Raw genomic sequence first — 20,241 nt, 5'->3', positions numbered from 1 at the left:
AGGGAGCAAGCAAATAACGTTAGCGCGTTCTCAGTCCCCCACATTTTCTTCGTTCTCTCCAGGCTATTTGCTTACTTTTTTTCTCGATCGTCGACTTGACCGACATTACTATTGTCATTGACACTTTATGACACCACCTAATTTTAATACCGCTGCTCCGGCATCCTTTACACCCGGTGTGACGGGAGAGTCGGAGAGAACCCGGGTTCTGGCTTGACGTGGCGTGAACTTCATCCGGAAGGCTAGGTCGTCGAACAAGTCGCCGCCCTGTCGATCCGGCTTGGGCCGTTCAAAGGACAACACTGCTCACTGCACCGTGGCGGCTATTCACTTCATTTCACAACGCGCCGTTGACGACTTCTGACTCAACACACAACTTCACCTTCTATTATATTACCGTCACGGATATCGCAAGGGCCACGTCTTTTCTCACGAGGGTGCATAGGAAGAAGACATGTTGAGATTGGTAAGAAACAGAAAAGGTCAGAGAATTGACATGAATGCAAGTTAATGGTGTTGATCGGCCAAATGAACGGCACAAAGATGAGAAAAAGAGCGCACAGACTAATACAAAATCAGAGCCAAAGAAAGACACATTTTCAGTTGACAACCTTGCTTCCGTTGCCCATGGTGACTTCACTCTTGGCCGCCTTGGTCTTGCGCTCGCCGAGGAGAACTTCGCTCGTCGGCGAGTCAAGTTTACCCTCGTCTTTCTTCTCGTCGCCGATCTCCTTCTCGACGACGGCCGGAGCAGCAAATTCGGCGGGTTTGCTCGCAGGGTGCGTGTCCACCTCAGCCTCCTCATTTGAAGAAAGCCCGCCGGCGGGGGTGGACTTTGGGGTTCCATTGACCTTCTCGCCAGATGTTGTCGGTGTCAAGGGCGTGGCGGGTGTCACGGGCTCGACACCAGCCTGAGAGGCGTCGGTGCTGGTCTCGTTACTCACGTCATTGGACCTTGTGCTAGTGACAGATGAGGGCGACACCAATGCCTGCTGAGATGAAGAAGACGCCGTGGCGAGGGACTTCACGGGCTCCTTCCACGGGTTCGATACATTTCTAGGTCGGGCTGTGCTCTTTGCGGTGAGCGGTGGGGCTGCGGCAGCAGCAGCGCTGCTCAAGCTGCCGCTGGATCCCTGACGTTTGAGAAAGCTAGCAGAGGAAGATGCAGAGACGGACGCAAGGTTGGACTGCGAGGTGGATTTTCGGAGTCCGTAGCCGTTGCCGTTGCCACTAGTGTTGTTGTTCTGGTTGTTGTTGTTGCCATTGCCATTGCCATTCACATTCAAAGTAGCGCTTCCGCTGCTCAGCTGCCTGCGCTGCTGAGGTCGAGATGAAGGGCGGGAGTCTTTGACACTCTCGACAGGCGTGTAGTCCATCTCGCTCCTACGATCATCGTCGTAGCCCGCACCGGCAGTGCTGTTGTGATCCAGACTCGAATCTGCGCCGCCATGACCGACGCTCGAAGCGCCGTACTCGTGACGGAGGCTGCTGGCCGAGGCATTTGAAATTCTGCGCCTGCGCCGCTCGTCTCGTGCTTCCTTGAGATCGCGGTCGTATGTACCCGAGCGCCTTCCCTCAAGCTGAGTCAAAGTGCTCTCAAGCTGCTGCTGGATGCGTGAAATTTGGTTCGTCACAACGCTCGTCCGGTGCTGGATCTCGTAATTCATCTGGTCGTCTGGGAAGTGATGCTGGACGCTGCTGGCCGTCTCGCTGGTCCCATTGGCACCTCCTTGGCCTTCATATCGCTGACCATGGCCTTGGGATGACTCGGCGGCTGCACGGCTGGTGGCCCTAGAGCGCGAAGGACGTCCCTCGGAAATCCTAGCCTCGGCCAAGGCGCGGGATCGCAAGATGTGTTCGGCCGCCTGCGAGGGCGTGTGACTGGCCTGCGATCCAGACGGGCTGCTAGAACGAGAAAGTGGGTTGAACTGGTGATTAGTGGCGGGGAAGAATTGAGCCAAGTCTAGCCGAGACATTGTCGCATTGACGTCTTCAACTCCGCCCGTGCCAGTGAGGACAGCGCGGATTTCATCCATCATAGACTCTCGCTCTTGCTCGAGCGAATCCATGGCCTGCTGCATCTTGAGCAATTCGTTCATGGCCTCTTCCCTCGCCGTTTCAGTTTCCTTTAGCTGAATTTGCATTTCGACGTGCTGGATGTCCCTCTGGGCAAGTGTCGAGCTAAGCCTTCTTGACTCTCTTCGCTCCTTGTCGAGCTTACTCCTCAGGTCATTTGCCTCGCGCGTGAGCCGATCGACGAGCTGCTGAATCTTTGCGAATTGCGCGCGCCACATCTCGCTCTCGCTCATCAGGAAGGCCAAGCGCTTGTTGAGACGGCCGATCTTGTTTTCCAACCCGTCGCGCGCATCGACAAAGGTGCTCGCGCGCCTGCGCAGCGCCAAAATTGCACTCATCTCGGCGGGTGTCGCAGCTCCTGCGGCGCCGTCGGTGCCCGACGATCCACGAGCGAGGGTAGCTGCTCGCGTCTTGAGGAACTTCTTCAGCATCGAAGGTTTAGACCCCTCGTGAAGAACCTTGTCGAAAGCCGAGATGACACCGACCTGGTCCCACCACACTGGCCGGGCCAGCTGCTCGTACGCTGAGTCACGATCACGGGTGGTGATCTGACTCAATGGCCTCAGGCGGCCTCCAGGGTAAGCCTCAACAAATTCCCTCGGTGGGCTGTAGTCCACGTTGGAAATAGCCAAGGCGGTGAACAGCTTGCGCCTTCTTCGCTCTCGGACGGCCTTTGTACTGGGTGCACCGACCGGTGGGCGCGGACAATTGACAAAATTGATGTCGAGATCCACGACGCAGACTTCCTTTGCGGGTTTGATGATGCTTCGCAGCTCGGTGTTGATTGCGATGATCCACGAACCAGGATCTTCGAGGTAGATGCGCACATCACGGGCATGGCAATTTTGGTTGGCCACGCCCCGCCACCCTCGCATCTCGACCAGGTACTTGATCGTCTCGACTGCGACGCCGAGCATGGCCGGGTGCCTCGAGAGGAACAGGATACGTCCCTGGGGGGCAAGGGCGATCTCGCACAATGTCAAGACGTTGTCAAGGGAGAGCGACTTGAACAAGGGCCACATAGTCGTGTCGGTGCCGATCAGGCCGGTGCCCCACTCCAGTGCACCGGGGAAGGTGCATTGAAAAGTGACATCCTTGTCGGGCGAGGCCACACGGAATTTCTCGCCGAGTCTGGGGGCGGGATGGCGGAGGATGGTAGACATGAGTTGGTTATGCATCTCGATGTTGCGGCTGTACTTGTGCCAAGCCATCTTGTTCCAGTCGCCCAAGAGGTCGTAAAGTGGGTAGCGGGAGACGATGCAAATGGCATAGGGCATGAAGAAAGTGTTGTTGGCGGGCAAGAAGCTATACGACGACGCCGAAGGATCGGCCTCTGCCTCGTTCTCATCGCCCCCTGCTCCACCCTCGCTATCGATCCAACCGCCGGCAGCTGATCGCTTATTGGCGGACTTGCCAGCGGAGCCGGCACTGACACGCTGCTTTGCCGCTCGAGAAAGCTCCTTCTTGATTGTTTTCGATCGCCGCTCGTCGGCCGCACTCCAGACGGTTAGGACGACGCCATAGAAGGTAGCCGGGGTGTCATCTGCATCGCCCAGCCTGGACTGCTCAAGGCCAAATCCTTCACCGACCCCGCTGGCCGCACTGGCCTTGCCCACAGACACGCCCACGGCGCCCGTCGCTTTATCGAGCAACTCACCCGAGGCGGTGATGGTGGGAACGCTAAATGAAAAGGTATGCGATGTTGCCACAGGCGGATAATTGCCCTGGCCAGAGATGATTTCGATTTCGCGCGTAAAGGAGAGCTTCAGGGCCTTGGACAGGACCCGAGCCGTTTCTGCCTTTTCGATGCCGCCACGGCCATCGCTCATCTCGATGAACTTTGGGTTTTGCGACTTCTTGCCATCGGCGGCACGGCCGTCCCACTTGCTATCGCCAGACTTGTTCATCGTCTGGCTTTCGGCAGACGAAACGCCGTTGTCATCGGTAGACCGCGCAAGGACCTCGCTGGGAGAAGGGCAGATGGAGCAGCCAAGCACCTCTGGCCGCCAGAAGCGACCAACGGCTCCTTCGACGTGGTGGACACCGGCGACACAGTCCTCCTCAGCCAGCGTCCACACCGAAGGGTCCTTGGGTAGGCCGAAGACGGCATACAGTTGTGCAATCGTGTTACCATCTCCGCCTCCACCGGTGCTTCCGCCGACTCTGGTGGTAGACGCTGGAAATTGGTCTGGCTCCATTGACGCGGTGCCATTGCCGCGACTGCTCTCCCGGGCCTGTCCTGCCATCGTCGCTCCCCCCAGTCCAAAGTGACTAGCGCTGCTGCCGCTTCCGCCGCCGCCGCCGCCCTCGTCGCCCGCAGCGCTGCTACTGCTTCTCGGGCCTGGGCTTGGTGTGTGAAGGCGATTTGAGAAATTAGATTTTCCTAGCTTCTTGCTCAGCCCGACTGCTGCTCGCTTGGAGGGCCCAAAGCCAATCGAGCCAGCCGACGAAGAGGCATTCATGGGTGCGATAGTATCGCGAGCCTCGTCCTGCGAGAGAGCAGGCGACAGTGCGCGGCCGCTTTCCGTTCTGCGTCCGGTGGGCGTAGAGTCACGAGAACCAGAGCCCGTACCAGCGGTTCCACTCTGCGATGTCGTTCTTGGCCTTACGCGGGCGACGTTGGAAGAATTCTTTGAATCGGCGGCGGGGCTTCCTTCCCGTGCCTCGGCCAGATCCGGGAGCTGTCTCGGCGTTGTAGATCCATTGCTATGCGTGTGGGCAGCGATGAGCATCACATCTCCAAGCTGCGCATCCTCGTCGATGGGAGAATTTGGGAGAGACTTGTTGATCGTCACAAAGGGCGGCATGGGAGGCGGTGTCTCGATTGTGCCTGTGCGGCTGCTTGGCCGCGAGCCGTCACCCTGGTTGCATTATATGTGTCAGACGCAAACCTCCCTCTCCTTGACTATGGTCATTGTCACGCACCTTTTTACTACCGATGCTCCGCCGACTGGTGCTCGTCTTGATGCTCCTCAGCGACTCCGATGACTTTCTCCGCGCGGCTCGCCAGGCGCTCGCGAGGTTGGTCCCCGCCGTCTCCATCCCCGTCATGCCAACATCTCTCCACCCTCTGGCTTTCCCGTTGAGGCTCATCTCCTCTTCTCCTTCTTCTTCTTCTTCTTCTTCTAGTTCTTCTTCTTCGTCGACGGAGACTGAGCAATGCTACCGCAGCGCTCCTCGTTGGAGACGAGGCGAGGACACGCGGCTGCACTGATGGAAGGACCGTGCCTTTTCGAATTGGCAGCCCCTCCTCTCTTGCGCGCGCAGCGGCAGCAGGCGTTCCGGCAGGTGTGCAATATCCGACACTAGCCTTTCTGGGCAAATGCACCTCTGGCCAAAGCCGGTAAAGTGCTTCGAGGCTGGCGCTAGCTGGGCTAGGCTAGCTATGAGATGGCGGCGCGAGGTTAGGATAAGATCTCGCTCACCCCGTCTCTCTCTCCCTCTTGCAGAACGGCTTCCACGAGAAGGGAAGTTAATGTTGGTGAAGGGGAAGTGAAAGGGCGTGAGCAGGTGGTCGGGGAAGCAAGACGAGTGCGCTCTTGCCTACAGAATGTCAAAAAAGAGGGTGCCTGCCGTGCTGTGATGCCTCGTGCGTCCAATCATAGGCAGAAAAACGATGCATCAGTGGACTGTCTCGCTGCTGCTGCTGCCATTATTATTGTAGCCAGTGTACTACTACGTTACACCACTGTTACTAATCTACCGCTCCTACTAGTACTATAATTGCTCCTACTAGCGCCTCTGCCGACCGGTGGGGGAAACTTTTTATCTCTTTTCATATCAATTTGTTTGTGCTCGTCGGTTTGAAAAGAGACATCAGGATAAAACTTCGCTCGTACCTAAGTTGACCCTTAACTTCTTCTCTTTTACCCTAGTAGTCTGATTTTGTGTATGTGTGGTATCTTGTCTGAGACAACGTTGCTGTTTGACCGAGTGTTTCTCGAGGCAGAATCACCGTTGCCAGTCGCTTGAAGCTCTTTGATTGTCACACACTACTGGTCGAAATCTGCTCGGTCTGACACAGATTTCCAGAGGACGTGCCCTTTTGCATGGCTCGGACCACTCGCTTGGGTCCGAAGATAGACTCCGAGCTTGTTGGCTTCCCGTAGAGTGTTCTTTCGAGAGAGAAAGAATCGGAGTCATGAGAACGACGGGCCATGTGAATGAAGAGCATGTCCATCGGCCTACAATCGCCACGCGTTCTCAGATGGTCACGTAATCGGTAATTGTGACCGACTTATGTCCAAGTCTCGGATTTAGGCTCGCACAGACATCATCGACCAACACATCGGCGCTGATCGTCACGATGGGCTATCCCACGGCAGAGATGGAACCGCTTCTCGAGAGCGTCTCTTCGCTCCTCGTCGACACGGCATCGACTCTGTCGATTGCAGAGTCGACTTCGGGCGGCTTGATCTCGGCGGCGCTCCTCTCGCTCAATGGGGCTTCAAAATGGTATCGAGGCGGAGCGGTCCTCTACACCCTCGAGGCAAGGTCGGAGTTTGCCGGCTGGACCGAGGAAGACACGAGGAATTACAGGTAGGACGTGCGGCTTGCCGCCGACACACTGTGAAGATGCGGCTGCTGATATGAATCTGCAGAGGACCGACGGAGGATGTAGCATCGACGCTGGCTGTCAACGTGCGAGAGAAACTCAATTCCACCTACACGATTGGTGAAGCAGGTGTTGCAGGTCCGCATAGCCTGGTCCGCAGCCTCCCGCCGTGAGTGCAGTCTCGTCTGACCTCGATAGCAGCCAGCACAGACGCGCTGAAATTGCATCCTACATGTGTGGGCGTTCAGCGGTCTGACATGCATCTCAATCGCGCGAGAGGACGGTCCACCAGTAACAAAGACCATCATGACGGGCAGCCGGGATCGGGCGCTGAACATGCAGGCATTTGCCGAGGAATCATTGAAGCTCCTCCGAGATGTCCTCTTGGCCAAAAAGGAAGGCCACAAGCTGTAGTCTTCAGCCTCTGCTCCAATGTAGTGTAGCCGGATGCAACACAGCCAGAGGACTGTATGACGAAAGGGGAACGAGAAGCATGCTCTGCAATGTAGTGGAAAGAATACCCTTGACACACGATTTCTCTCTCCTGGGCTCCTTGTGAGGCGTTGGCATCATCGCCCTGAGAGACCCACTTTTGCGACCTGTGCGCGGAGAAGCTGCAACCTCCACCTGACGCAACGATCCCACAAATTTCCCTCCCTCTCTGGGAGCCGCCGCTGTCCAGAATTTCCGTCTTCTCTATCAAACAGCAACCACAATTCTCTTTGCTCCTTTCCTCGAAAGAGAGAAGAGAAATCCAGAGCAAACATGGCCTCGCTCATATCGAAGCTGCCCATCGATGTGCAGACGCTTCTCCCGCGCTCGGGGGGCTACCCAGAGGTGAAGAAGCTTCCCCAGCCGGGCGACATGGCGCCTGCGCTCCTCGACGAGAACTGGACCTCGGCACCGCACCTCGTCGCCTTTGTCCGACACTGCGGCTGCCCCTTTGCCCAGGCCGAAGTCGAGTCGCTGGGCCGCGCGCTCAAGGCGCACCCAAACGTTCGGATCGTCATTGTCTCGCACAGCTCCGACGAAGTTGTCAAGGACTGGTTTGAGCGCGTGGGCAAGGCCAACTTCCCCGACGAGGCAAAGGACGTGAGGCTCGTGGCCGACCCCAAATTCGAGCTGTATGCCAGCTGGGGCATCGGACAAATGGGCTACTCGGGCATGCTCAACAGCGATATGATCAAGAGCCTCAAGGAGCTCGCAGCGCAGGGCATCAAAAACACCGAGACGGGAGAGGGAAGCTACCGATGGCAAAACAGCGGCGGCTTTGCAGTCGACCACGGCGGCAAGGTCCAGTTCTCCAAGCTGGCCTCTCACGCCGGCGACACCGTCAACTACGAAGAGGCGGTCAAGACGGTTCTTCAGAATTGATATCTTGGGTCTTCTGTGTCTCTTTCCCCCGCCCATGTCCCTGCTTGCATTGCACCATAACCTCACACAAGTACACAACTACTCAATGCAAGGAGGAGGGAGCCAATCTTGCGATTATACAATTGTTGCAGCGAAGGTAAACGGAAGACGAAGTAGCCCTTACGTCGTCAAATAAGGTAGGCAGACAAGACGAAGAGGCGTCATTGCGATGCGGGACTAGCCGAGGTCCACGAGTACACCTGGCGATCCAGCCGCCAGTGGCATTTGCGCGTGAGAAGCGCGTCATCGGTGCCATTGATGCTCACCACGCCATTAAGAGTGTAGGAGCGGAACTCATTGACCTCGCACAGAATCTTGCCCTGTATCCTCTGACCCTTGTTGACGGCCAGCGGTTCCCGAAAGAGGAAACGCACCTGCTGCCAGTGCGTAGGCGTCGAGTAGGGACTCGTCGACATGTACGTCGTCGATTGCGATCCGGCTGCAGCCGACGTGAGCGTCTCGAGGGCGCTCGCAGCCGTCAGTTGGTCCACGTTGGTCGATGTCGAGGGTTCGAATGCGCTCGCATGACCCGACAAGCCTCCGTAGGCTTCTTCTGCCGAGGGCCCAGGCTTCTTGAGGCCTGCGATATCGTCGCCGTCCAGCTCTGTAGCCATGGTCTCGTCACCATTTGCGTCGCTGCTGCTTAGCTTTCTGGAAGCCGACGACGACGAAGCCGGCGGCACAAAGTGCAGGTCGAACCAGCCAGCAAGACCATGAACGACAGCTGTCTGGTTGATCTCGAAATCAAGTGGCATCTCGAATCGCATCAGGTTTTCCCTCGAGATCGTAGCAAAATCGATGTCGTAGTCGTTGGACGGCGACAGGAGGATCAAGGGTCCGAAGCAGCCGACAACGGGCGAGGAAAAGGCTTCGTCCCATGCGGCCTCGGAGAAGGGCGTCATGTCGATGCCATAGAAGTTGCGATTGTCCCAGAAGCGTGCCTTGGTCGCCACCTCGTCCCACACCAATTTGTCCTCCATGGGAGCTAGGCAGATTGTCCCTGCAGAGGGAAAGATGGCACCCCCCGGCTTAAGAAACCGATCTCTTGCATCGAGAAAAGACTCGCACATGCGTTCGTGAACGAGCAGCTGCGCAGAAGGAAGCACTTGAGCGCCTCGAAGAATAGGCTTCTAGCATGCAGAGACTCACCACACCCAGACACTCTGATATGAGGGTGTCGCAGTGCTGATTCCCATCAAGATGGTCCTTTGAGGTCACGTCTTCCATCTTGGCTGTTGCTGCAATCAGAGCCTAGAAGATAACACTGCGCAACTTGATCCATTCACGCACCATGAACCGGCTTGATTTTCCCACTGAGCCACTCATTCGGAGCATCGCAGCTGACCTCTTTGTTTGCGGCATCGACTAGGTGCTGCAGACGCTGGACCATGTTGCTTGCTTCGACGGCGTAGACCTTCTTCGCACCGGCCTGGACCGAGAAGATGGAGAGGATGCCGTTGCCAGCGCCCACATCGATGACGACCTTTTCTCTGAACCATTCTGGGGCGTTGGACATGATCGCTCGCTGGTATGCAGAGGTTCTTACCGCATCCTGAAGCATCTGAGCTTGATGGCTGCAAAGTCTCGCTTGTCAGTACCACCTCTCCGTCTAGAGGTAAGTTGAAAGCGAGCGACGGACTCACCTCAGCAGAGAATAGTACTGGAAGTACGAGACATCCTTGCGCTCATACGGTCCCTCTCCTTCTTCCCCTTCTTCCCCAAGCTGCCTCTTGGCATCCCGCACATCGTCTTTCGCCATTAGTCCGTCCTTCAGATGGTTGCCGCGAAGACTCAGTTTTAAGCAGTGGAGCAAACACATGACGCGCTATTGAAGCTCGGCCGAGGTGTCGGCACATTTCCCATTGCTCTCTTTCTTTCGTTGAGGCTAGATCGGGCAAAAAGCATTGCACTAAAATGCAGCGAAATCGGCCTGGACATGGTCATGAAAGAGACTCCTGAGATGAGGCAAGGATGCGCCAAGCGGTCACGACAAGAGCAGAAAGAACGGGTGAATATGTCTGATAGAGACCCAAAAAAAAAAAAAAAAAAAAAAAAGAGAAGAAGGAACTGCAGCACCCAGGATTCCCGCGTGGTCCCCCACCGCAGTACTGACTAGGCGATACCGTGCTTAACTTCGCAGATCGGACGGGATGCGGTGCTTTCACGGTTCTATGGCCGCAGATGTATATTGCATTCTGGCACCATGACATGATCAGATCGCAAGCAGCATTGGTGACGCATATTGGTCGATTGCCCTGATTGGGTAGAACGCCTTGACGCCAAGACGTAACGGAGACGTCATGCGGATGACCCTGGGGAAGGCTCCGCTGATTGCTTATCATTCTACTGTCCCGAATGAAAGTAGGCCGATAATTCTTTTGCTGATATTGTCTGTTGTTTGTAGCGGAATCAACAATCTTCCAGCTTTGGACTGGGTCCCTGAGGAAATCGCACTACTGCTCTACGTGCTGCAATAGAAACCTGCCTCTTCAGGCAATTTCAGTCCAGAGTAGAGTAGCGTGTATCAATAATAGTGGCGCGCATCTCTTTACTTTCTCTTGGACAGAGGAAAAAAAAACGAAAAGCGCAGGAAATCACCTCAGAATAGATTTCGACCACACGGTAGGTAGGGTGTGCCGTCACCGCCCGCAATCTTCGACCACCTGCCCGTCACCGCCGCGATCGGGTCTAAGCCAAAAACCACGAGCACGACGACGTTTGTCATCTCGAAGCCCTCCTCGCGAGTCCCTCGTTCCTGCTTCTTGGTCTTTCGATCATAAGGCGCCGACGCAATGGTCCAGCGGCTGATTCTGTCAGCCTTGACAGCCCTTTGGCTCGCAGCGTTCCCAGCCTTGGCGAGCTTGCCATTTGACGTCTCGTACCCACGGCAATGCACGCCGCTCAACGTGACGTGGACTCCGTCGTCGGCCGGCTACCCATACACAGTCTACATCATGGCTGTGGGCGGTGCAAGTAAGTCAGACCCTGCCCATCAATCCCGCTCACTCACCCATTCACCCACTCACTCACTCACTCACTCATCCCGGCAGTCCAATCATACACAATCAATAAGGACTATCAGCCCAATTCAGACAAGATCACCTTCCAGTACCTCGTCCCACAGCCGGGTAGTACATTCAGCAGCTTCGTCGTCGCCGTGGCCGACAACCAGGGCAACGGCAACAGCACAAACGTGCTGCCCATCAACGTCGGTGGGAATTCTTCGAGCTCTTGTGGTGCTTTCTCGGGTACGACGCAGTGGACTTATGCCGCCGACTCGCAGACGGGCACCATCGGTGATCGGCCGCAGTGTGGCACGGTCAAGTACTACCCCGTATCACCGCCTTTTCGTGGCACGAGTCCCTTCTCCATCACCCTCGTCCCCCTCGGTTCGACCCCTGTCACAGTGTCGATCCCGCAGTCGTCGACGCAGAACGAGTCGTACTTTGTCTACAACTCGACGGTCCCCTTCAAGTCTGGCACGCAGTACTACCAATTCCTGAGCGATGCGCAGGGAGGTGGATCGGGAGGTGGAAGCCCCATCTACACAGTCAGCGACGGGAGCGACTCGTCGTGCCTGCGAAGCAGCTACCAGCTTCCCGACATGCTCAACAGCCGTGCTATGCCGTCTGGAATCACCACGGCCTCATTCAGCAATATGGCGGGCGCCATTAGCAACGAAGACGGTGCGAGTAGTGGCTCGATCCCAAGCTCGGGCGACAGCTCATCTTCTGGTGGGAGCGGTACCAACGGTGAGTGTCACCTCTGTGTCTCGCACACACATGGCAGTTGACTGACTTCTTCACTCTCGGCAACAGTCGGAGGGCTCGTGGGTGGCATCATTGGTGCCGTTGTGGGCGTGGGTGCGATTCTTCTCCTCGTCGCCTTCTTCCTCCTCTATCGGCGGCGACAAAAGAGAAAGCGCGATGCAGCGCGCAAGGAGGAGCCGCAGTTCGTCGACCTGGACGGCGACGACGATGAGGCAGGTACTCTTGGTATCCTCCCGGCTTCGCGTCGCAGGCGACAGAACCAGGGCGTCTCGCAGTCGTACAACGTCTCGCCCTTCACCTACGAACAGGCCGCTCAGCACTCTCCCGAGCCCCACGAGGGCGGCCCATCGAGCTACTACGACATGCCAGCAACGGGCTTTGCACCCTACTCTCTCTCGCGGCCGGGGAGCATTGCCGCGAGTGCTAGCGAAGGGCGGCAGCCAGGCGCAGTCAGCCCTGGGTCAACGTACCCGCCCGGGCCAGCCTCCTTCCACCCGCATGCCGGCGTGCCAAGCATGGGTCCCGGCTCGACAAGCTACCTTGGCAGCAATGGCATCGGCTCTGACCCATCAGATGCAGGCATGGAGATCATGCCGGCCAACAGCGCCAGCACACACCCGAGTGGCCCAGGCAGCGTGTCGAACCAGGGCGCATACAGACTGCGGACGCGCAACGAGGCTGGAGCAGCCTCGACGTCGGCCGAGGCCGGTCCCTTGCCCCAGAAGGGCCAGCTGGCGGAGGATCTGGCGCACGACGATGCCCATCGAAGATACATGATGCACGCCGACGCCGGACCGGTGCCCCAGCCGGGCGCACACGGCCACGGCGACGTAGAGGAGCTGCCGCCAAATTACGGCGAGTGGTCAGGGCAGACCCCTTCGGCTGCCGCCCCTCAGGGCGAGCCAAGACAGCAGTAGACGTTGTCTGGCGATGGACGATGCGCTGCTCAAGCCTCCTTCATCTCTCTTTCGTGGATCCTCCTCCTCTCATCATCCTCTCTTGGCTTCCTTTCAGTCTGCATTCACTTCTTCTTTTTAAATACCACTCGCACATCTCATTCGTCGCTTGACCCGCCTGCCTGCTTTGTCCTTAATCACTCTAGCTGAGATGAGCCACGGAACAGACCGACCAGACCTGGGCCCAGCTAGTGTCTTGGTCTGTCATTGGATTCTTGACGAAAGAGAGAGGACACCGAAGCTCTGACGCCGTCAACACGCCTAGCAATCTGGCACGCTGACGGGGATCTGCACCGTCGAGACGCTCTTTGCCAGCCCGCTCAAGCTCGTTTCCTTGAACTCGTTGCGCATGCCCTTTGCAGTGAGTCGCATCGCATGGATGGCTTCGTCGAGGCTCACGCGCTGGGAGCCCTTTGGGCTGGCCAGGGCCAGGTTGGCCGCGACGACTGCCTTGACGGCCCCGAGGGCATTGCGTTCGACACAGGGCGCTTGCCTGTGGAGGGACGTCTCTCTGTCTGTTCAGTCTGCTGCTCGATGTAAGCTCGTGGAGTATACTCACACCAGACCTCCAATGGGCTGTGTTCGGTAGTCACAACAAGTCAAGTTTTTTTTTTCCTGCATCAGCATCCTTGTAGCACGATCTAGGACGGCAGGCAGAGGACTCACATCGCAAGTGAGGCCAAGATTGTGCTCGATGCCGACCTCTGCTGCGGCCAGGATCGTCTCTGGGCTGGCGCCCATGCACGCAGCAAACGCACCGGCGGCCATGCTGCACGCGACACCGACCTCTGCCATGCAGCCACCCTCAGCGGCGCTGATGGTTGCGCCGCGCTTGTACAGCATCCCGATGGCGCTGGCAGTGAGCAAGAAGGTAAAGACGTCGCGCTCGTTCATCTCTGCCCCGTCCTCCAGTGACGAGGGTGAGAAGGAGGGGTCGCCGTCGGAGATGAACTCGAGCACGTATTTGGCCACCGAGGGAAGGATGCCCGCGGCACCGTTGGTCGGCGCCGTGACGACGCGACCGCCTGCGGCATTGACCTCGTTGACTGCAATTGCATAGACGGAGAGATAGTCAATGGCCGGGAACGTCGTGCGGCGTGGGGGTGTGGGAAAGAGGTAGTGGTCGAAGCGGCCGTGGACGCGTGGCGGGCCTCCTGTAGCCGCCTTTGCAATCGTCGTCGTGCCCTCTTGCTTCGACGTCTTGGAGCTCAGTGCAAGGTCTGTCGAGGACGGCGAAGAGGAAGCTGGCGAAGTAGATTCGATGCCCATGGGCGGCGGCTGCGCTCTACCACCTTCCACCCTCTCCCTTCCCCGGTCTTCCTGAGGAGGCGGGAATTGCTGGTGGCTCGACGGGTACAATCCCCTAGTGAGCCTCCTGTACAGGCCGGGCGCCCGCCTCTGCAGGCCGAGCGAGCCGGGCAAGACCTTTTCGGTAGACTGGACGCCTTCTCTGATGCAGTTGTCCATCGTCTTCCAGATCCGCAGCAGCTTTGACCGAATCTCATCGGCCGAGTACCAGTGTGCCTCGTTCTCGTACACCAGTTGCGCTGTTGTCCGGTCGATGTTTGAGCGGTGTCAGGGTGGGGAAAACAGGAACAACAGGAGAAAGTTACTCACCAATGGTCAGGTTGTGCTCTCTACACAGCGACAGGAGACTCGCGGCGTTGCGAAAGGGGTACGGAGGTTGCGCAGACGCTTTCCTCTTTGTCTCGCTCTCACCCTCCGATTGCGCTCCGCCCTCGTCTTTCCCACCTGGCCGAGCTGATGCCGACCCTGAGAACAGCTCGACATCCTGCCCCGCGATCCTCGGCACACCTTCCGTGGGTAGGCCGGCCTGCGTCGCCCTCGTGTCTGCGCCTGCTCGTCGATCGGGCGCCGCATCTGTGCGCCTGATCTCCTTGTAGAAGAGATTCTCGCCCAAATCTGCCGGGTGGTTCTCTGGTGACTCCTCTGCCGCTCCAGTCCCCGTCGTCGCAAGCAGCGTGTCCTCCGTGTGTGGCAGCTCCGTCGTCATCGAATGCTTGTTCGGCGACGACGACGATGACGCTGACGACGAGCTGGCAGTCGAGAGCGCACCATTGACGACGAAACCACCTCCGACGGAAAAGAGATCGTTCGTCGCCAGCATGGTGCCGTCGTCTGAAAAGACCGTTAGCCTGAGTCCGTTGCTGTGCAGCGGCAGCGACACGCCCCACTCCCACTGCCATCGTGGACACACTCTCTCTCAGCTAACTCTGGTCCAACTTGTGCTAAGGAAGGGGCAAAACCCACCAAGAGATCCTTGTCGTAGTCGAAGCTGACTCTCTTCCCGCCATGGGCGCGCTCCATGTCCCTACCAATGACGAGGGCCTTGTCGCGCTTGATAGCCTCGAAGCGCACGGGCACCGTGTCCGTCTCGATTGTCTCGCAGTCGGCGCCCTCGAGGCCGAGGAGCAGCGCGCTGGGCGTCATGTGGCCTTCACCCGTGGCGGCCAGGCTGCCGTAGAGGGAGATCTTGATGCGGGCGACGCGGTCCAGCAGGCCGGCATCGATGAGGTCGTTTGCAAAGATGGCGCCCGCGCGCAGGGGCCCGACGGTGTGCGACGACGATGGCCCGATGCCGATGCTGAAGAGGTCAAACGTCGAGATGACGGCGTGCTCGTGCTCGTGCAGCCCCTTGTCGTCGTCTTGCTCCTCGTCGTCGTCGTCGCGTTCTTTTGCAGCCCGCGCCCGCTCCTCGGCCTCTTGCTGCTGCTGAATCTCCTCTTGGGCCAGCTCGCGCTTCGACTTGCGGCGTGGCGCGCCTCGCCGCTGCTCCTGGCCCAGTCCAAAGTGCGGGTCCGAAAATGACTGCAAGTTCTCGTGGTCCTCTTCTTCCGGAGATGTGGCGGGTGGCTGCTGCTGCTGCTGCTGCACGGGTGCAGACGTCGACATGGTCTGCGTGGGGGTGGGGCAGCCGCGGCGGCAGACGGCGCCGCCGGTGCCCCTGTTCACGGGCACCGCCAGCCGTGCACGCGCTGCGCCCGCCAGGGCCGGAGCAGCAGCCCGTGCCAGTCGAATCGCACTAGCTTGCATGGCGGTCTCTCGTCGTCGCTGTGGACAAGACGACGGAGGCGGGCCTTGCAAACCAATGAGACCTCCGCCATTGATAACGGGAAATTTAGAGCTGGCCCCTGCGCTGCACACACTCTTGACGCGCACACCGCGGCGCTAGGCCCGAACGCGTCCACACACAAAGACAAAGCCTTCGGACCTCGGTCCGTCCCCGAGAGCAGGTCCCAGTCGCTCACGCTCTCACACCCCTCCTCTTTCTTCTACTACTTCCCTTGACAGTGGAACGGGGGAATGATACATTAATGCAGTGCAGCTGCACTGAAGAAGAGATCAGAAATTACACTTGGTGCCTTAGGCTCCACAGCTCGACGCCGACATTGACGAGCATAATGACCACATAGGTCGCAATGAGCGTGGCGCCCAGCGTCCTGTTGAGATAAAAGTCATTCAACGGCACAGCAATGAGGGTGCCCGTCAGGATGACGAGGAGGCCGATGCCGCTGACAAAGAGCGTGGGGCTAAAGTCGATGTGGTAGATGCCACCATCCACGCCAGGCGTCGGATGGGCGAATGGCAAGGTCAACCACGACGACGACGACGAGCCCGAACCACCTTGGGCGGAGCGGCCGCTGAGGAGGTACGAGCCAGAGAGGCCAATGCCGAGCAGGAGATTGAGCAAGGGCCCGGCAAAGCAGGCAGAGATGGCCATGATGGGGTGGCCCATCCTGGCGATGGTGACGTTTGCCACGAGGTCGCCCAGGCTGTTGCCCATGGCAAAGACGGTCAAGCCAAGGATGGCATCGGACAGCCCCAGGATCACACCCAGGGTCTGGAGGATGCTCACGACCTCGTCGACGATGGTCATGATGTAGAGGATGCTGACGAGGAAGCCCATGGCCACACGGGTCCACCCCACGGTGGCCACGGCTTGCGGGCTCAGCACGGTCCCCGCAGCACGAGCGCGTCGGACAGCGACAAAGGCGACGAGGGCGCAGCAGAGCCCAACGACAAAGGCAACGGCGACCTTCCATGCGACGCCAGACGACCGTGCGCTCGTGGTGATGGACCAGACGCAGAACGGCGGCGCGAGTGCGCATTGTGCCAGGACGACAAAGAGGTGAGACGACTGGGAGTTGTCGAGGTGCGAGTCGTCACTGGCCCACGACTCGATGCTGGCAGCCTCGGAGGGCGTGGCCTCATCTCCATTGTCGTCGTCATCATCATCATCACGAATGACAACCGAGGATGCTTCCTCGGCGCTTGGGCTCGCGCCATGCCGCTTCTGCTGCCGCTGCGACGAAGGGCTCAGGCCGTCGAGCAGGTTGGGTGACTCCCTTGGAAGGCTCTGCAACGCATCGGCGACGCGTAGATGGTCGACTTGCTCATCATCGTCGGCCTCGTTTGCTGCATTCTTCCAAGGATTGCCCGTGCCCGCCGAGCCCATGCTCGATCGCTGCTGCTGCTGCTGAGCACTTCGGCCATCCAGATCAATGATGCTTGCGTCCTCCTCGTCGTCCTCTGTGGCCACGCCGAGATAGGGCTGCCTGGCATACAAATCGTGTTCCTGGCCCTCGAGCCTGATTCTTCCGTCGGGCGACCCACCAAGGCTGTGACCTTCAATGGCTGCGCGCTCGGCATCGTCATCGACGACGGGAAGGGTGAGGTTGAGAATGAGAATCGCCGGCGCCGTCACGACACCGACGGCAATGCCCAGCCAGCTCTTTTCCTTGAAGTGGCGCAGCGAGGGAAAGAGGACCTTGAGCAGGTGCCTGAAGTCCGTCGTCGGCGGGACGCTGTTGTTGTTGCTGCTGCTGATATCGACATCGACGCCCTTGCTGCTCCCTGCTCTCTTGGACACCGAAAGCAGAGACTTGGATGTTGACTTGCGGGCGCCTCTGGGCCGTGCCTTTGCCTGCCTTCGCACATCCTCGCCAACGACCAGACGTGGCAGAACAGGCTTGCGATTCGCTGCTTCTTCCTCCTCCTCGAGAGGCATGGCAGGCGGAGGCAGCACGTCTGCGTCCTCTGCGCAACCATCGCCCTGCTCGTGCTCGCGCCAAGGGTCACCCACAGCGGCTGCGACGGCGCGTGCGTCAAAGGCACTCGGCTGCGCATTCTCCTGGACCCGCATCCTCGTGGCCGCCGCCATCACACCCGTTCCACCGCCCATCGTCGTCGAAGCGGCTCGCCTCAGCTCTGGCTTGCCCTCTGCTGCGTGGGGCCCCATGCTGATTGACCGGTCGCGCATGAGATTGGAGCCGCTGCCGGCGCCGGCCTCGACTGCGCTCGACGGCCGCGCATCGACGAGGCTCTTGATGCGACCGTGGCCCCGTCGCGCTCCACCCACAACATTGGCCGGAGGCGAAGGGTGGAGGGCCAGCTGAGAGCCACTGTGGTGATGGCGATGGTGGAGGAACCTCTCTGGGTCCCGGCTCTGAAATACCTCCATGCTCCGGTCGGCAAGGGCCTCCTGCTGCAGGCTCCTGACCACGTCGCGAAACTCCACGGCGCCCAGCAGCGAATGCCTAGCAATGGCGCCGGGACGGAATCGACCAGCGGTGAGGAACCGGTTGTTGGCCGCGGCCGCAGCCGAGCTCGTGCTCGACGACGTGGGCAGGTCGACGTGACCACGTATGTGGGGAGATGCCATGGGGCTCGTCCGTCTCGAGCTGACGTCGCTGTGGCTGCCGTTGCGGTGCTGCTGCTGCTGCTGCGCCTCGGCTGCCCACAGGTCCAGCGGGTCCACGTCTGGGTCGTACTCCGAGGGGCTCACTGGTCTCCTCGCGGGTGACGTCGCTGACGGCAGGCTCAGGAACGGGCTGCGTGCCTCTACATCGGCCATTGCTCGCTGGCTGCCACGGGCGCCGCCACTACTGCCGCCACCACCACCGCTGAATCCATCGTCGTCTTCCGACGAGTGTCGCTCGTGGCCGTAAGACGAGGAGCTGTCGTACTCTGACCGTGCTGCAGCGAGGAGGAGGCGCTGCCTTCGCCTTCTCTGCTGCCACCAGCTGCCCACAATGACCGTCGTGGCGTAGGCACAGTAGAGGCCGACGAGGCCAAGGCATTCGGCAAAGCGGAGCTTGCCGTCGATGAGGAAGCTCAGCGTTAGGCCCACGGCCACGGTGAAGAAGCCGACGTCGCGGAGAAACGGGTAGGGCTTGACGCGGAAGGGCGCAATGAGCATCATGCTGCCCGAGATGACGCTGACGATGAACGATGCTGCGCCGATGAGCTCGCCAATGGCCAGCGATCCGCTCCCCGTCCTCATGGCGCCAAAGGTGCTGAACACATCCGGGCTCCCGTTTCCAAAGGCGAGAAAGGTGACGCCCGCCTAAAGATAGTTGCTCGCCGTCAGTCCTCGAGCAAGCTTCTTTTCAGCAAGGGTGGACAGTACTCACGGTGCTCTCGCTCATGCCCAGGCGTGCAGCAATGGTGCCCAAGTTGGGACAGAAAAAGTCGCTGGCGACGACGCCGACCCAGGAAAATAGGAAGAGCATCCAGAGGATGATGGTCGTCAGCGCCGCGGCCCGCAGCAGCACCAGTCGGCCTGGCAGCGGCTCCGGCGACGGTGACGGCGGCGTCGGTGTCTTTTCCTTCTCGGCATACACTCGGCCCTGTCCCTCGTCTTTCTCCAGGACCTTCTTTGAGCTTGCCGAGATTGAAGACAAAGGAGCAGGTGTCGCTCTGGGGCTGCTGACCTCGCGCAGCGCGGCATTGGCCGGGGCGTCAAGCCCAATGCAGTAGTAGAACTCGAGATAGTCGAGGTGGCCAGACGAAGGGCAGTGCTGCCGTACATGCTCGCACACCTCGTTGGGCGGCTTGGAAAAGGGTAATGGCTGGCAACGGATCAGTGTCGGCGATGGTGACGAGGACAGCGTCGATGTTGTTGTCGCCTTCTTGCTGCTGCTGCTGCTCGAAGATGATGATGATGATGATGATGATGACGATGACGACGATGACGATGAGGAGGAAGAGGAAGAGGAATGTTTCGAGGTACGACTGTGCTTGTGCTTGTGGCTCTCATCCTCTATTGGCACGCCATCTTCGACCAGATCCAGCGCCCTCCTCTCCCAGGGAGCAGACAATGAGTCGAGAGGGAACGAGGACGAGGACGACTCGAGGCCCGACGACGACGCCGCTGCTCGCAGACGCTGAGTGCCCCGCCAACACGCCAGCTGGACAACGACGACGACGGCAAAGAGGAGCAGCGCGCCCCTCCTGCGGCTGGGAGCCGCGCCCGCTGGGTTGACCATGGGCGTGCTTGTGGCTCTGTTGCGCAAGGTCTGACTCCCGCTTCGCTGATGGTCGCACTTGCTTGTTGGGGGAGATCGACAGCGACTGGGTGCATTCCAACATTCTCGACGCGTATCAAGCAAGCCACACTACTTCCAGTCTATTTCAAATCCACTCCACCGTAGGTAGTAGTGGTAGTAGT

At 59.1% G+C, this 20,241-nt stretch overlaps 7 protein-coding genes across 7 annotated transcripts; 3 read left to right on the top strand and 4 right to left on the bottom strand.

Annotated features, from left to right (window-relative positions):
* Positions 1-444: 444 nt before the first annotated feature.
* On the bottom strand, positions 445-5,593 carry FA10DRAFT_269412 (hypothetical protein). The gene is made up of 2 exons (XM_025522751.1): positions 5,002-5,593; positions 445-4,937 (listed from the first exon to the last, which is right to left on the bottom strand). Exons 1-2 carry the CDS (start codon positions 5,167-5,169, stop codon positions 600-602), a joined length of 4,506 nt encoding a protein of 1,501 aa, XP_025374657.1. The 5' UTR covers positions 5,170-5,593; the 3' UTR covers positions 445-599.
* A 489-nt stretch (positions 5,594-6,082) lies between these two features.
* FA10DRAFT_269410 (hypothetical protein) lies at positions 6,083-7,164 on the top strand. The gene is made up of 3 exons (XM_025522750.1): positions 6,083-6,615; positions 6,678-6,800; positions 6,880-7,164. Exons 1-3 carry the CDS (start codon positions 6,383-6,385, stop codon positions 7,043-7,045), a joined length of 522 nt encoding a protein of 173 aa, XP_025374656.1. The 5' UTR covers positions 6,083-6,382; the 3' UTR covers positions 7,046-7,164.
* A 232-nt stretch (positions 7,165-7,396) lies between these two features.
* Positions 7,397-8,005, top strand: FA10DRAFT_288878 (hypothetical protein; the record flags this gene model as incomplete). The annotated part of the gene is made up of 1 exon (XM_025524241.1): positions 7,397-8,005. One exon carries the CDS (start codon positions 7,397-7,399, stop codon positions 8,003-8,005), a length of 609 nt encoding a protein of 202 aa, XP_025374655.1.
* A 14-nt stretch (positions 8,006-8,019) lies between these two features.
* FA10DRAFT_269409 (S-adenosyl-L-methionine-dependent methyltransferase) lies at positions 8,020-9,827 on the bottom strand. Its single transcript, XM_025522749.1, has 4 exons — positions 9,688-9,827; positions 9,335-9,618; positions 9,194-9,276; positions 8,020-9,132 (listed from the first exon to the last, which is right to left on the bottom strand). The coding sequence occupies exons 1-4, from the start codon at positions 9,801-9,803 to the stop codon at positions 8,206-8,208; spliced, it is 1,410 nt and encodes a 469-aa protein (XP_025374654.1). The 5' UTR covers positions 9,804-9,827; the 3' UTR covers positions 8,020-8,205.
* Positions 9,828-10,659: 832 nt separating this feature from the next.
* On the top strand, positions 10,660-12,902 carry FA10DRAFT_269408 (hypothetical protein). The gene is made up of 3 exons (XM_025522748.1): positions 10,660-11,017; positions 11,095-11,796; positions 11,863-12,902. The coding sequence occupies exons 1-3, from the start codon at positions 10,837-10,839 to the stop codon at positions 12,729-12,731; spliced, it is 1,752 nt and encodes a 583-aa protein (XP_025374653.1). The 5' UTR covers positions 10,660-10,836; the 3' UTR covers positions 12,732-12,902.
* Positions 12,853-15,744, bottom strand: FA10DRAFT_245263 (hypothetical protein). Its single transcript, XM_025519372.1, has 5 exons — positions 15,042-15,744; positions 14,388-14,970; positions 13,437-14,317; positions 13,330-13,346; positions 12,853-13,263 (listed from the first exon to the last, which is right to left on the bottom strand). Exons 1-5 carry the CDS (start codon positions 15,681-15,683, stop codon positions 13,032-13,034), a joined length of 2,355 nt encoding a protein of 784 aa, XP_025374652.1. The 5' UTR covers positions 15,684-15,744; the 3' UTR covers positions 12,853-13,031.
* Positions 15,745-16,073: 329 nt separating this feature from the next.
* On the bottom strand, positions 16,074-20,140 carry FA10DRAFT_269407 (hypothetical protein). The gene is made up of 2 exons (XM_025522747.1): positions 19,205-20,140; positions 16,074-19,137 (listed from the first exon to the last, which is right to left on the bottom strand). The coding sequence occupies exons 1-2, from the start codon at positions 20,057-20,059 to the stop codon at positions 16,141-16,143; spliced, it is 3,852 nt and encodes a 1,283-aa protein (XP_025374651.1). The 5' UTR covers positions 20,060-20,140; the 3' UTR covers positions 16,074-16,140.
* Positions 20,141-20,241: the final 101 nt, after the last annotated feature.

Source organism: Acaromyces ingoldii (assembly GCF_003144295.1).
Source record: "Acaromyces ingoldii strain MCA 4198 unplaced genomic scaffold FA10scaffold_7, whole genome shotgun sequence".
Lineage (NCBI taxonomy): Eukaryota > Fungi > Basidiomycota > Exobasidiomycetes > Exobasidiales > Cryptobasidiaceae > Acaromyces > Acaromyces ingoldii.
The sequence above is the reverse complement of the archived record's forward strand: the minus strand, read 5'-3'. Positions and strand labels throughout refer to the sequence as shown.